Source organism: Salmo salar, chromosome ssa15 (genome assembly GCF_905237065.1).
Source record: "Salmo salar chromosome ssa15, Ssal_v3.1, whole genome shotgun sequence".
NCBI lineage: Eukaryota > Metazoa > Chordata > Actinopteri > Salmoniformes > Salmonidae > Salmo > Salmo salar.
Window position 1 is genome coordinate 90,450,190 of NC_059456.1, and position 15,096 is coordinate 90,465,285.

Here is a 15,096-nt window from a genome sequence, read left to right on the forward strand (position 1 = left end):
ACTCTGCACTCACCTGGTATTCAGTCTTCCACTGTGCTCCATAGTCAGGGCTGGTCTGTCCATTCAGCTCCTGGACCTTAGCTCTCCTCAGCGTGTTCTTCCCCTCTACAGAGCTGGGGTCACTGGGAGTGTAGGTCTTCTTCATGTTGGGGTTGTAGTCCACTATCTGGTTGGTGCTATACCCACGTCTTCTAGGTGATGTTTTACTGTCCATTCCTATGGGTTTGTGAAAAGATTACAATCAGTTTTGTGCACAAATAAACATGACTGAGTGATCATGTCTGACTGAGTGATCATGTCTCTCAGGTAAGAAGAAGGGCGGGGGTGTATGCCTTATGATTAACAACTCATGGTGTGATCATAACGACATACAGGAACTTAAGTCCTTTTGTTCACCTGACCTAGAATTCCTTACAATCAAATGCCGACCACATCATCTTCCAAAAGAATTCTCATCGATAATAGTCACAGCCGTGTATAGCAGATACCTCAACGGCCCTGAAAGAACTTCACTGGACTCTATGTAAACTGTAAACCATACAACCTGAGGTTGCATTTATTGTAGCTGGGGATTTTAACAAAGCTAATCTGAGAACAAGGCTTCCTAAATTCTATCAGCATATCGAATGCGCGACACGAGCTGGCAGCATTCTCGACCATTGCTGCTAACTTCCACAACGCATACAAAGCCCTCCCCCGCCCTCCCTTTGGCAAATCTGACCATGACTCCATTTTGTTGCTCCCAGCCTATAGACAGAAACTAAAACAGGAAACGCCCGTGCTCAGGTCTATCCAACGCTGGTCTGACCAATCGGATTCCACGCTTCAAGATTGCTTCGATCACGTGGACTGGGGTATGTTCCGGGTAGCCTCAGACAACAACATTGATGTATACGCTGACTCGGTGAGCGAGTTAATTAACAAGTGCATCGGTGATGTTTTACCCACTGTGACTATTAAAACCTTCCCTAACCAGAAACCGTGGATTGATGGCAGCATTTGCGCAAAACTGAAAGCGCAAACCACCGCTTTTAATCATGGCAAGGCGACTGGAATCATGACCAAATACAAACAGTGTAGCTATTCCCTCCGTAAGGCAATCAAACAAGCAAAGCGTCAGTATAGAGACAAAGTAGAGTCGCAATTCAATGGCTCAAACACGAGACCTATGTGGCAGGGTCTACAGCCAATCATGGATTACAAAAAGAAAATATCAACGTCTTGCTCCCAGACAAATTAAACAACTTCTTTGCTCGCTTTGAGGATAATACAGTGCCACTGACACGGTCCACTACCAAAGCCTGTGGGCTCTCCTTCACCATACCCAACGTGAGTAAAACATTTAAACGTGTTAACCCTCGCAAGGCTGCCGGCCCAGACGGCATCCCTAGCCGTGTCCTCAGAGCATGCGCAGACCAGCTGGCTGGTGTGTTTACGAACATATTCAATCAATCCCTATCCCAGTCTGCTGTGCCCACATGATTCAGGATGGCCACCATTGTTCCTGTTCCCAAGAAAGCGAAGGTAACTGAACTAAATGACTATCGAAAGCGTAGCACTCACTTTTGTCATCATGAAGTGCTTTGAGAGACTAGTCAAGGATCATATCACCTCCACCCTACCTGATACCCTAGACCCACTCCAATTTGCTTACCGCCCCAATAGGTCCACAGATGACACAATCGCCATCACACTGCACACTGCCCTATCCCATCTGGACAAGAGGAATACCTATGTAAGAATGCTGTTCATTGACTACAGCTCAGCATTTAACACAATAGTACCCTCCAAACTCGTCATTAAGCTCGAGACCCTGGGTCTCGACCCCGCCCTGTGCAACTGGGTCCTGGACTTTCTGATGGGCCACCCCCAGGTGGTGAGGGTAGGAAACAAAATCTCCACCGAGCTGATCCTGAACACTGGGGCCCCACTAGGGTGCATTCTCAGCCCCGTCCTGCACTCCCAAAATTGTACAGATGCACAATCAAGAGCATCCTGTCGGTCTGTATCATCGCCTGTTACGGCAACTGCTCCGCCCACAACTGCAAGGCTCTCCAGAGGATAGTGCAGTCTGCACAACGCATCCCCGGGGGCAAACTACCTGCCCTCCAGGACACCTACAGCACCTGATGTCACAGGAAGGCCAAAAATATCATCAAGGACAACAACCACCCGAGCCACTGCCTATTCAGCCCGCTATCATCCAGAAGGCGAGGTCAGTACAGGTGCATCAAAGCTGGGACCGAGAGACTGAAAAACAGATTCTATCTCAAGGCCTTCAGACTGTTAAACAGCCATCACTAACATAGAGTGGCTGCTGCAAACATACAGACTCAATCTCTTGCCACTTTAATTAATTTAATACATGGATTTAATAAAGGTATCAGTAGTCACTTTAAATAACACCACTTTAATAATGTATAAATATCCTACATTACTCATCTCATATGTATATACTGTATTCTATACCATCTACTGCATCTGCCTATGCCGCACGGACATCGCTCATCCATATATTTTTATGTACATATTCTTATTCATTCCTTTACATTTGTGTGTATAAGGTAGTCATTGTGAATTTGTTAGATTACTTGTTAGATATTACTTCACTGTCGTAACTAGAAGCACAAGCATTTCTATACACTCGCATTAATATCTGCTAACCATGTGTATGTGACCAATAAAATTAGATTTGATTGTGTCTGACTGAGTGATTGTTACTGTGTACATTGGACGACATTTAAACCAGTGGAAATTCAGAGATGATCAATCCTCTGGATTCTTACCCATGGCGTTATGCTTTGTGGGGCCAGGGCTGCTCTCTGACATGGAGTCTTGGTAGGAGTCAAACAGAGGGCTGGAGTGTATGTCCCTGTGGGTTCCCTGACAGTCAGAGAAGCCTGTAGTCGTCCCTGGGTCCTCCTCTTGGGAGTGGTAGAACACGGAGCTGGCTGAGTCATTGGAACGCATCATACTGTAGTGCTTCCTCTTATCCTGGTGGAAGAGTTGAAAGGGAAATGAGTCCTCTATATCTACACCACTTGAGAAACAGTAATTGACAGTTGCTGACAGAGACATTAATTTCAAGATATTGTTTTTCAACACATTTTCAAAGAGGATATACAGTTGTCACAAGTTTACATACACTTAGGTTGGAGTCATTAAAACTCCTTTTTCAACCACTCCCCATATTTCTTGTTAACAAACTATAGTTTTGGCAAGTCGGTTAGGACATCTACATTGTGCATGACACAAGTAATTTTTCCAACAATTTTTACAGAAAGATTACTTCACTTATAATTCACTGTATCACAATTCCAGTGGTTCAGACGTTTACATACAGTAAGTTGACTGTGCCTTTAAACAGCTTGGAAAATTCCAGAAAATGATGTCATGGCTTTAGAAGCTTCTGATAGGCTAATTGACATCATTTGAGTCAATCGGAGGTGTACCTGTGGATGTATTTCAAGGCCGACCATCAAACTCAGTGCCTCTGCTTGACATCATAGGTAAATCAAAACAAATCAGCCAAGACCTCAGAAAAATAATTGCAGACCTCCACAAGTCTGCTTCATCCTTGGGAGCAATTTCCAAATGCCTGAAGGTACCACGTTCATCTGTACAAACAATAGTACGCAAGTATAAACACCATGGGACCACGCAGCCGTCATACCGCTCAGGAAGGAGACGTGTTCTGTCTCCTAGAGATGAACGTACTTTGGTGCGAAAAGTGCAAATCATCCCAGAACAACAGTAAAGGACCTTGTGAAGATGCTGGAGGAAACGGATACAAAAGTATTTATATCCACAGTAAAATGAGTCCTATATCGACATAACCTGAAAGGCCGCTCACCAAGGAAGAAGCCACTGCTCCAAAACCACCATAGAAAAGCCAGACTACGGTTTGCAACTGCACATGGGGACAAAGATCATACTTTTTGGAGAAATGTAATCTGGTCTGATGAAACAAAAATAGAACTGTTTGGCTATAATGACCATCGTTATGTTTGGAGGAAAAAGGGGTAGGCTTGCAAACCGAAGAACAAAATCCCAACCGTGAAGCACGGGGGTGGTAGCATCATGTTGAGGGGTGCTTTGCTGCAGGAGGGACTGGTGCACATCACAAAATAGATGGCATCATGAGGAAGCAAACTTATGTGGATTTATTGAAGCAACATCTCAAGACATCAGTCAGGAGGTTGGTCACAAATGGGTCTTCCAAATGGACAATGACCCCAAGCATACTTCCAAAGTTGTGGCAAAATGGCTTAAGGACAACAAAGTCAAGGTATTGCAGTGGCCATCACAAAGCCCTGACTTCATTCATATAGAAAATCTGTGGGCAGAACTGAAAAAGCGTGTGTGAGCAAGGAGGCCTACAAACCTGACTCAGTTACACCAGCTCTGTCAGGAGGAATGGGCCAAAATTCCCCCAACTTATTGTGGGAAGCTTGTGGAAGGCTACCTGAAACGTTTGACCCAAGTTAAACAATTTAAAGGCAACACTACCAAAAACGAATTGCGTGTATGTAAACTTCTGACCCACTGGGAATGTGATGAAAGAAATAAAAGCTGAAATAAATCATTCCCTCTACTATTATTCTGACATTTCACATTCTTAAAATAAAGCGGTGATCCTAACTGACCTAAGACACGGAATTTTTACTAGGATTAAATGTCAGGAATTGTGAAAAACTGAGTTTAAATGTATTTGGTTAAGGTTTATGTAAACTTCCGACTTCAACTGTATATATAAAAAATGATTGACATCCTTCATTAATTAATTAATTAATTAATTCATTCATTCATTCATTCATCATTTAACATGTTGGGCTGTACTTTAACAAACCTATCGCAAATGGTCAATCTAGGCGCTGGCAGTAGCACTTTAGGTTCTGGGGTGTGGCAGAAATATTTTTGCTATATTCACAACCACATTTAACAGTGTAGTTGGTGCGAAAGGGCTTAGTTTTGATGAATAAACAAGTTGTGGGTGTGTCGAGGCTTGGCTGCTCGCTGGCCAATCAGAACGTGCTTCATGGCTAAATATGTGGTTGCTCAAAGTTGTGCATGTACGGTCTTTTATGTATTGCCTTGGACTCCAATTCCAATTTTAGTCCGTTATAGTTTGTTAAAAAGCATACAGAAACAAAATAACAAACTGTAGACCTATCTCATCTTTGCTAAGCTGACAATGTAAAAAATCTGCCCCTGAACAAGGCCATTAACCCACTGTTCCCTGGTAGGCCGTCATTGTAAATAAGAATTTGTTCTTAACTGACTTACCTAGTTAAATAAATACAAATATATAGGGGTTAGGCCTACTGTAAATTGCATTATGGCTGAGCATGGACATGCCAAATGTTGTCAATAAGTAAGATAAAATACATTATTAGCTAGATTAAATGTATTATTAATAAGGCCTAAAAAGAGAGCGAATAATTGGAATTAAATTCTAAACAAAACAACGACTTGTTTTAAATAGGCTGTCTAAATACACTAACAGGCACCACCATAATTGGAGGGTGTTATGCACATCCAAACCTCTCACAGCAGCGGGACAAAGATCCAATATAAAGAGAAATGAGAATGTCCACTCACCTTTAAACGACTTCTAAATATAACGTTTTATATACACTGAACAAAAATATAAACGCAAAAATTCCAAAGATTTTACAGAGTTACAGTTCATATTGAAATGTATTCATTAGGCCCTAATCTATGGATTTCACATGACTGAGAATACAGATATGCATATATTGGTCACATATAACTTTAAAAAAAGGTAGGGGCATGGATCAGAAAACCAGTCAGTATCTGGTATGACCACCATTTGCCTCATGCAGTGCAACACATCTCCTTCACATAGAGTTGATCAGGCTGTTGATTGTGGCCTGTGGAATGTTGTCCCACTCCTCTTCAATATGGCCGTGTGAAGTTTCTGGATATTGGCAGGAACTGGAACACGCTGTCGTTCACGTCAATTCAGAGCATCCCAAACATGCTCAATGGGTGACATGTCTGGTGAGTATGCAGGCCATGGAAGAACTGGGACATTTTCAGCTTCCAGGAATTGTGTACAGATCCTTTCGACATGGGGCCGTGCATTATCATGCTGAAACATGAGGTGATGGCGGAGGATGAATGGCACGACAATGGGCCTCAGGATCTCGTCACAGTATCTGTGTGTGTTTGTGTTCATTGTCCGTAGCTTATGTCTGCCCATACCATAACCCCACCGCCACCATGGGGCACTCTGTTCACAACGATGACATCACTTAACCACTCACCCACACAACACCATACACGCTCGCTTGAAACCGGGATTAATCCGTGAAAAGCACACTTCTCCAGGGTATCAGCGGCCATCGAAGGCGAGCATTTGCCCACTGAAGTCGGTTACGATACTGCAGACAGGTCAAGACCCTGGTGAGGACGACGAGCACGCAGATCAGCTTCCCTGAGATGGTTTCTGACAGATTCTGCATAAATTCTTTGGTTGAGCAAACCCAGTTTCATCGGCTGCCAGGGTCGCTGGACTCAGACGATCCCACAGGTGAAGAAGACGGATGTGGAGGTCCTGGGCTGGCATGGTTACATGTGGTCTGCGGTTGTGAGGCCGGTTGGACGTACTGCCAAATTCTCTAAAACGACGTTGGAGGTGGCTTATGCTAAAGAAATTAAAATTAAATTCTCTGGCAACAGCTCTGGTGGACATTCCTGCAGTCAGCATGCCAATTGCACATTCCCTCAAAACTTGAGACATCTTTGACATTGTGTTGTGTGACAAATTGCACATTTTAGAGTTGTATTTTATTGTCCCAAACACAAGGTGCACCTCTGTAATGACCATGCTGTTTAATCAGCTTCTTGATATGCCACACCTGTAAGGTGGATGGATTATCTTGGCAAAGGAGAAATGCTCATTAACAGAGATGTAAACAAATCTGTGCACAAAATATGAGAGAAATAAGCTTTTAGTGCACATTTCTGGGATCGTATATTTCAGGTCATGAAACATGGGACCAACACTTTACATGTTGCATTTCTATTTACGTTTAGAGTACATATTGGAACCATCTTACAGATTATAGTCACACCTCCAGAAGCTGCATTGCATGCATGCCAGCAACATTCTCAACATAAAACTAGGACAGTGAATCATTCAAATTAGTTTGTTTTGATAAAATTCAACAAGAAATAAGCAATCTGTTTGTTTTTCAACAATAAATAAATAAATTATATGAAATCCCCATCATAAAAAAGACAGGATGCATTGCTATTGAACAAGCCTTCGTTATAGTAGGCCTAGGGTAAGGGTAGCCTACAAAGATCTTGGGTTTTAAAAACATTCAACGAAAAACAAACACTGAGGTTCTCATCTCTTGTTTCATGATGGGCATGGAAACACGTAGCCTACATCAAGGAGCGGGTTTTACATACGTCCAAAGCATGGCTAAAATAATGTAGGCATGCCTACAATACATAGATAAAAAGGAAATGTCAAGTCACTGTTTTGCTCATCTCAAACTTCATATTTTAATAAAGCTTTGGTGATTAAGATTTATTTCCAAGCAGTCTCATGACAAGCCAAACACTTTACTGGTGGTCTTAACTAGTCTACATGATTACATCGGGCAGGACACAAATAAGAAAATACTTAATTGAAAGAAGGGGAGGCTATGTTTGGTTTTTAATCAAATAAAATGGGGGAAAAACATTAGTGTTTTATAGTTCTAAAATGTTTAAACATAAAACACTAATGTTTTTCCCCCATTTCATTTTATTTGATTAAAAATCAAACATAGCCCCTCCTTTCAATTAAGTATTTTTTTAATACCAAGTATACAGGCACCAAATCACATATTGGGCAGTGTGCATCACTGCTGGATAGGCTGCGTTTCTGCTGTAACAATTCATGCAATAACCAACTGCATTAGTGCTAAAACAAGCTTTTGGTTGGTCTTAAATATCCCTACCAACACTACCTGAATTTTGCACTTTGGATCATGTTTTAAGGACACGCCTCAAATATTTCCACCCCTCCCATCTGGGCGCAAGCGTGCTGATGTTTGACAGGTAAATTGCTGAACCTGGCGTTAGGGCTGGAAAATGCCAGTGCGCCAGTTTTTACGTGACGAAATTGCAAACTAATGTGCGCCTTAATGTCAGCTGAAAATAGAGCCCAGAGAATACCTATTGAATTGAAATATAGGGGAACAGATACAGTCACATTCAGTGAGAAGACTCAATATGTTAAACACACTATATGAATGCATATTACATAGCCATTTTATGTCAAGGTGTAGGCCTACTTACAGACTTGGGGTTGGGATGGTAGCGTGTGGTGTCACAGACAACACTGTAGCCAATCAGACGGTCCCCAGGGAACAGGAAGGTGGAGCCTACAGGGGAGAGCAACACTTCCTTGGTCTCAGGGAACAACCAGTCGATGGCAATGTCACTCAGCACTGGGGCCATGGTCTTCTTCAGAGACTTGATCATCTGGGAGAATATAAACAGAGAGATATACATTTGAAATAGAATAGAAAGAGAGATCTATTGAAATTCTTATTATGTTTTTCAGTGACTAAATAATAATTTGGTGGGTACTTATATTTGTCCTATTTCACACATTCAGACTCTAACCTCTAGGCTACCTGCTGCATATAGACAGAGAAATGCAGATAACATAGCCTTGAGTTCCAGGGTTGTAGAAGTTCAGTACGGATTGCAAAGACACAGCATTGCGCGTCTGGGCTTGTGAGACTACAGATGGCATAGAATAGAGATCTATTGAAATTATTACAACATACCCAGAAACCCTCTGCCTGTACAATACAATTGTGACATTGTATGTCTGCATGTCTCTGTTGCCTTGAGTTTTACATACCGGTAATGAGAAAACAAGCCTGTAAGCCTGTGAGCCTGTGAGAATAGAATAATTAATTATTTCAAAAGTATGCTGTGAAGCAGACTGATTCTAATAGGTGTTTTGCTCAACAAAATGAATTGTTAATTGGTAACAGTAGTTTTGTATCCACTGCATAATGACCCTCCTCTATGACATTCAGAATAGCTGCTTTTCGCAAAGAGGAGGATAAACATGTCATTGGAAATTAAGACCTTGGGCTGCAGTCTCTCCCCTTCTGCCAAGAACTCTGCCGTTCCTTTGGAAACAGTAGCCAGTCCAGTCACCAGTCTCCTGCAAGCACTCTGACCGATGCCGAAAGTGAAGCACCTGCCAAAACAAGATACACATCTCCTCAGCTCAGGCTTAGAGAAAGACCTGAAAAGATCTATAGCTATCTGAGCCTATTAAAAGTCACACACCTTATCTCTCAGAGAGACATGCATTCCCTCCCAGAGAAAGCCCTATTGAGATGGTCCGGTGGTACTTAGAGGTGATGCTATACTACAAAACAGCCCCCTCAAAGTATTGGGTTATATCAGTAATGTAATTTGTTGCGCATCGTAGCAGAAAACTAAGATGATGCCAAATTGGAAATTGTTTTTCAGTCTTGAAAGCCAAGGCGTGCCTGGGGAGTGAGTTTCTTGAAAAGGAGAGAGAAAGAGAGATTGAGAAAGAGAGAGAGAGAGAGAGAGAGAGAGAGGGAGAGAGAGATCAAGAGAGAGATCAAGAGAGAGATCAAGAGAGAGAAATGGTCGGGACTTGGCTGACGGTCTATTTTCATCATCCAGTCTAATGTTGTATCTCATCAGTTTTCTCATTAGGTTTGTCAATTACACTTCACAGCTCATACTGAGGATGAATTAGAGATGGCTGAGATGATCTCCGTCTCAACACCAGCAGATGCACCAGCGATGGCTCCTCTGCATATTTGATGAGGTCAGACAGTGGGGATTAAAAGGGAAACGCAACATTTAGCATAGCAACATGTCTGACGTAGACTCCTGGGATATGTCCCAAATGGCACCCTATTCCTTATAGTGCCCTACGCTCTGGTCAAAGGTGGTGCACTAGGTACGGAATAGTCTTCCATTTGGGACGCAGCCCTGGTAGCAGAGACTCATTAGTATTTGCTCTGTCCACTGACCGGGGGTGTGCTGATTTGTGAGAGTGGAGCGATAATCAATCTGGACGCGTGGACGGATTGGCCAGACCACTGTATATCTAATCCAATCATCTAGGTGCATTCATCCCTTAAAAAGGAGAAGACTTAAAGTCATTAAATCAGGAGTAGTTCAGGAGAGGATGACTGCGGACTGAGATTGCAGATGCAACAAACAAAGTGAAACAATATCCCATTCCCTGCAGAGAGTACTGTGTTATTGCCTTTCTTGGTCTATCAACAGCTGGTGTTTTGATTCTGTAGGGGCATGTTCAGAGCGTCAGCGTGTTGCAGTGTTTGAAAATATTACTATTACCAACACTATATGACATTGTTGACACAGTGAGTTGATTTGACTTTACCATACCCAACGCCGATTTATTTTTTGTTGTCACACCAAATAATATCAAGAACTGTGCAAATATTAGGTGCATATTTCCACGCTTCATTTTAAAAGGATTACTGAGCAATAACAAGGTTTTGCACTTAAGCTCCCTCCAATCCTCTAGCCTTGATTACATGTCTGAATGCTGTGAACATAATAATCATTAACAAGAGAGGCCATGCATTTGCAGGCTCCATCATATTGATTGGGCTAATTGCAACCATCGAAAGCCACCAGATTATCACCATCTGATCTCTTGTTAAACCATTAATATGCTCTGAAATCACCCGCACAGCTGATCTCAATTGCAAACAACATTTGCCAGTCATTTACGGCTCCCTAACGGATGTCTAAATTCTCTTTAAGTCTTGATTGCAGCCAACATTTTTCAAGAGTAATTCGCCCTCTGGTTGGAATTATTATCGGAACAACAGTCATTTTTTGAGCAGACTTCCGTACAAATCTACTGTGGCAATTTACCTAACACGTTGTATGAATGGAAAACTAATGTTGATGGTGTAAACCAGGGGTATTCAATCAGGGGTCTGTGCCCCCCTAGGGGTCTGTGAATGTACTGCAGGTGGTCCGTAAAAAAAAAAAGAATATATAGATATATACTGCTCAAAAAAATAAAGGGAACACTTAAACAACACATCCTAGATCTGAATGTAATAAATAATCTTATTAAATACTTTTTTCTTTACATAGTTGAATGTGCTGACAACAAAATCACACAAAAATAATCAATGGAAATCCAATTTATCAACCCATGGAGGTCTGGATTTGGAGTCACACTCAAAATTAAAGTGGAAAACCACACTACAGGCTGATCCAACTTTGATGTAATGTCCTTAAAACAAGTCAAAATGAGGCTCAGTAGTGTGTGTGGACTCCACGTGCCTGTATGACCTCCCTACAACGCCTGGGCATGCTCCTGAGGAGGTGGCGGATGGTCTCCTGAGGGATCTCCTCCCAGACCTGGACTAAAGCATCCGCCAACTCCTGGACAGTCTGTGGTGCAACGTGGCGTTGGTGGATGGCGCGAGACATGATGTCCCAGATGTGCTCAATTGGATTCAGGTCTGGGGAACGGGCGGGCCAGTCCATAGCATCAATGCCTTCCTCTTGCAGGAACTGCTGACACACTCCAGCCACATGAGCTCTAGCATTGTCTTGCATTAGGAGGAACCCAGGGCCAACTGCACCAGCATATGGTCTCACAAGGGGTCTGAGGATCTCATCTCGGTACCTAATGGCAGTCAGGCTACCTCTGGCGAGCACATGGAGGGCTGTGCGGCCCCCCAAAGAAATGCCACCCCACACCATGACTGACCCACCACCAAACCGGTCATGCTGGAGGATGTTGCAGGCAGCAGAATGTTCTCCACGGCGTCTCCAGACTCTGTCACGTCTGTCACGTGCAAGGTGTGAACCTGCTTTCATCTGTGAAGAGCACAGGGCGCCAGTGGCGAATTTGCCAATCTTGGTGTTCTCTGGCAAATGCCAAACGTCCTGCACGGTGTTGGGCTGTAAGCACAACCCCCACCTGTGGACGTCGGGCCCTCATACCGCCCTCATGGAGACTGTTTCTGACCGTTTGAGCAGACACATGCACATTTGTAGCCTGCTGGAGGTCATTTTGCAGGGCTCTGGCAGTGCTTCTCCTGCTCCTCCTTGCACAAAGGCGGAGGTAGCGGTCCTGCTGCTGGGTTGTTGCCCTCCTACGGCCTCCTCCACATCTCCTGATGTACTGGCCTGTCTCCTGGTAGCGCCTCCATGCTCTGGACACTACACTGACAGACACAGCAAACCTTCTTGCCACAGCTCGCATTGATGTGCCATCCTGGATGAGCTGCACTACCTGAGCCACTTGTGTGGGTTGTAGACTCCGTCTCATGCTACCACTAGAGTGAAAGCACCGCCAGCATTCAAAAGTGACCAAAACATCAGCCAGGAAGCATAGGAACTGAGAAGTGGTCTGTGGTCCCCACCTGCAGAACCACTCCTTTATTGGGGGTGTCTTGCTAATTGCCTATAATTTCCACCTGTTGTCTATTCCATTTGCACAACAGCATGTGAAATGTATTGTCAATCAGTGTTGCTTCCTAAGTGGACAGTTTGATTTCACAGAAGTGTGATTGACTTGGAGTTACATTGTGTTGTTTAAGTGTTCCCTTTATTTTTTTGAGCAGTGTATATAGATAGATATATATATATACAGTGGCTTGCAAAAGTATTCACCCCTTTGGCATTTTTCCTATTTTGTTGCCTTACAACCTGGAATTATTATTTATTTTTTTGTGGTGGGGGCGGGGGGGGGGCTGTATCATTTGATTTACACAACATGCCTACCACTTTGAAAATGCAAAATGTTTTTTCTTGTGAAACAAACAGGAAATAAGACAAAAAACTGAAAACTTGAGTGTGCATAACTACCCCCCCCCCCCAAAAAAAAAAAATATGTCAATACTTTGTAGAGCCACAATTGCAGCAATTACAGCTGCAAGTCTCTTGGGGTATGTCTCTATAAGCTTGGCACATCTAGCCACTGGGATTTTTGCCCATTCTTCAAGGCAAAACTGCTCCAGCTCCTTCAAGTTGGATGGGTTCTGCTGGTGTACAGCAATCTTTAAGTCATACCGCAGATTCTAAATTGGATTGAGGTCTGGGCTTTGACTAGGCCATTCCAAGACATTTAAATGTTTCCCCTTAAACCACTCGAGTGTTGCTTAAGCAGTATGCTTAGGGTCATTGTCCTGCTGGAAGGTGAACCTCTGTCCCAGTCTCAAATCTCTGGAAGACTGAAACAGGTTTCCCTCAAGAATTTACCTGTATTTAGCACCATCCATCATTCCTTCAATTCTGACCAGTTTCCCAGTCCCTGCCGATGAAGAACATCCCCACAGCATGATGCTGCCACCACCATGCTTCACTGTGGGGATGGTGTTCTCGGGGTGAGGATAGGTGTTGGGTTTGCGCCAGACATAGCGTTTTCCTTGATGGCCAAAAAGCTACATTTTAGTCTCATCTGACCAGAGTACCTTCTTCCATATGTTTGGGGAGTCTCCCACATGCCTTTTGGTGAACACCAAACGTGTTTGCTTATTTTTTTACTTAAGCAATGGCTTTTTTCTGGACACTCTTCAGTAAAGCCAAGCTCTGTGGAGTGTATAGCTTAAAGTGGTCCCATTGACAGATACTCCAATCTCCGCTGTGGAGCTTTGTAGCTCTTTCAGGGTTATCTTTGGTCTCTTTGTTGCCTCTCTGATTAATGCCCTCCTTGCCTGGTCCGTGAGTTTTGGTGGGCGACCCTGTCTTGGCAGGTTTGTTGTGGTGCCATATTCTTTCTATTTTTTAATTAAGGATTAAATGGTGCTCTGCGAGATGTTCAAAGTTTCTGATATTTTTTTATAACCCAACCCTGATTTGTACTTCTCCACAACTGTATCCCTGACCTGTTTGAAGAGCTCCTTGGTCTTCATGGTGCCGCTTGCTTGGTAGTGCCCCTTGCTTAGTGGTGTTGCAGACTCTGGGGCCTTTCAGAACAGGTGTATATATACTGAGATCATGTGACAGATCATGTGACACTTAAATAAAGTCCACCTGTGTGCAATCTAACGAATTATGTGACTTCTGAAGGTAATTGGTTGCACCAGATCTTATTTAGGGGCTTCATAGCAAAAGGAGTATGCACCACTTTTCAGTTTTCTTTTAACAAGTTATTTTTTTCATTTCACTTCCCCAATTTGGACTATTTTGTGTATGTCCAATTCATGAAATCCAAATAAAAATCCAATTAAATTACAGGTTGTAACGCAACAAAATAGGAAAAGCACCAAGGGCTTTTACAAGGCACTGTATATATATATATATATAGATATATATAGATATATAGTATATATATATATATATATATATATATATATATATATATATATATATATATATATAAGTTTGGACACCTACTCATTCAAGGGTTTTTCTTAATTTTGACTATTTTCTACATTGAAGAATAATAGCAAAGACATCAAAACTATGAAATAACATGGATACAATAAAAATAATCCTCCTCAATATACACACAATACCTCATCAGGGAGGTGACCAAGAACCTGATGGTCACACTGACAGAGCTCCAGAGTTCCTCTGTGGAGATGGGAGAACCATCCAGAAGGACAACCATCTCTGCAGCACTCCACCAATCAGGCCTTTATGGTAGAGTGGCCAGACGGAAGCCACTCCTCAGTAAAAGACACATGACAGCCCACTTGGAGTTTGCCAAAAGGCAGTTAAAGGAGTCTCAGACCATGATAATCAATATTCTCTATTCTTATGAAACTAAGATTGAACTCTTTGGCCTGAATACCAAGCGTCACGTCTGGAGGAAACCTGGCACCATCCCTACGGTGATGTATGGTCGTGGCAGCATCATGCTTTGGGGATGTTTTTCAGCTGGAAGACGAAGGTTCACCTTCCAACAGGTAAACGACCCTAAGCACACAGCCAAGACAACGCAGGAGTGGCTTCACGACAAGTCTCTGTCCTTGAGTTGCCCAGCCAGAGCCCAGACTTGAACCTGATCGAACATCTCTGGAAAGGCCTGAAAATAGCTGTGCAGAAACGCTCCCCATACAACCT

General features: G+C 43.0%; 1 protein-coding gene across 1 annotated transcript in view; it reads right to left on the bottom strand.

The window, feature by feature from the left end:
- Positions 1–15,096, bottom strand: part of LOC106572554 (von Willebrand factor A domain-containing protein 5B1) — a 69,579-nt gene that overhangs the window by 36,531 nt on the left and 17,952 nt on the right. The window contains exons 11-14 of the mRNA XM_014146834.2: positions 9,127–9,241; positions 8,320–8,505; positions 2,787–2,994; positions 14–216 (exon numbers count right to left, since the gene is read on the bottom strand). Coding sequence (XP_014002309.2) covers positions 14–216; positions 2,787–2,994; positions 8,320–8,505; positions 9,127–9,241 — 712 coding nt within the window. The remainder of the gene's footprint in view (positions 1–13; positions 217–2,786; positions 2,995–8,319; positions 8,506–9,126; positions 9,242–15,096) is intronic.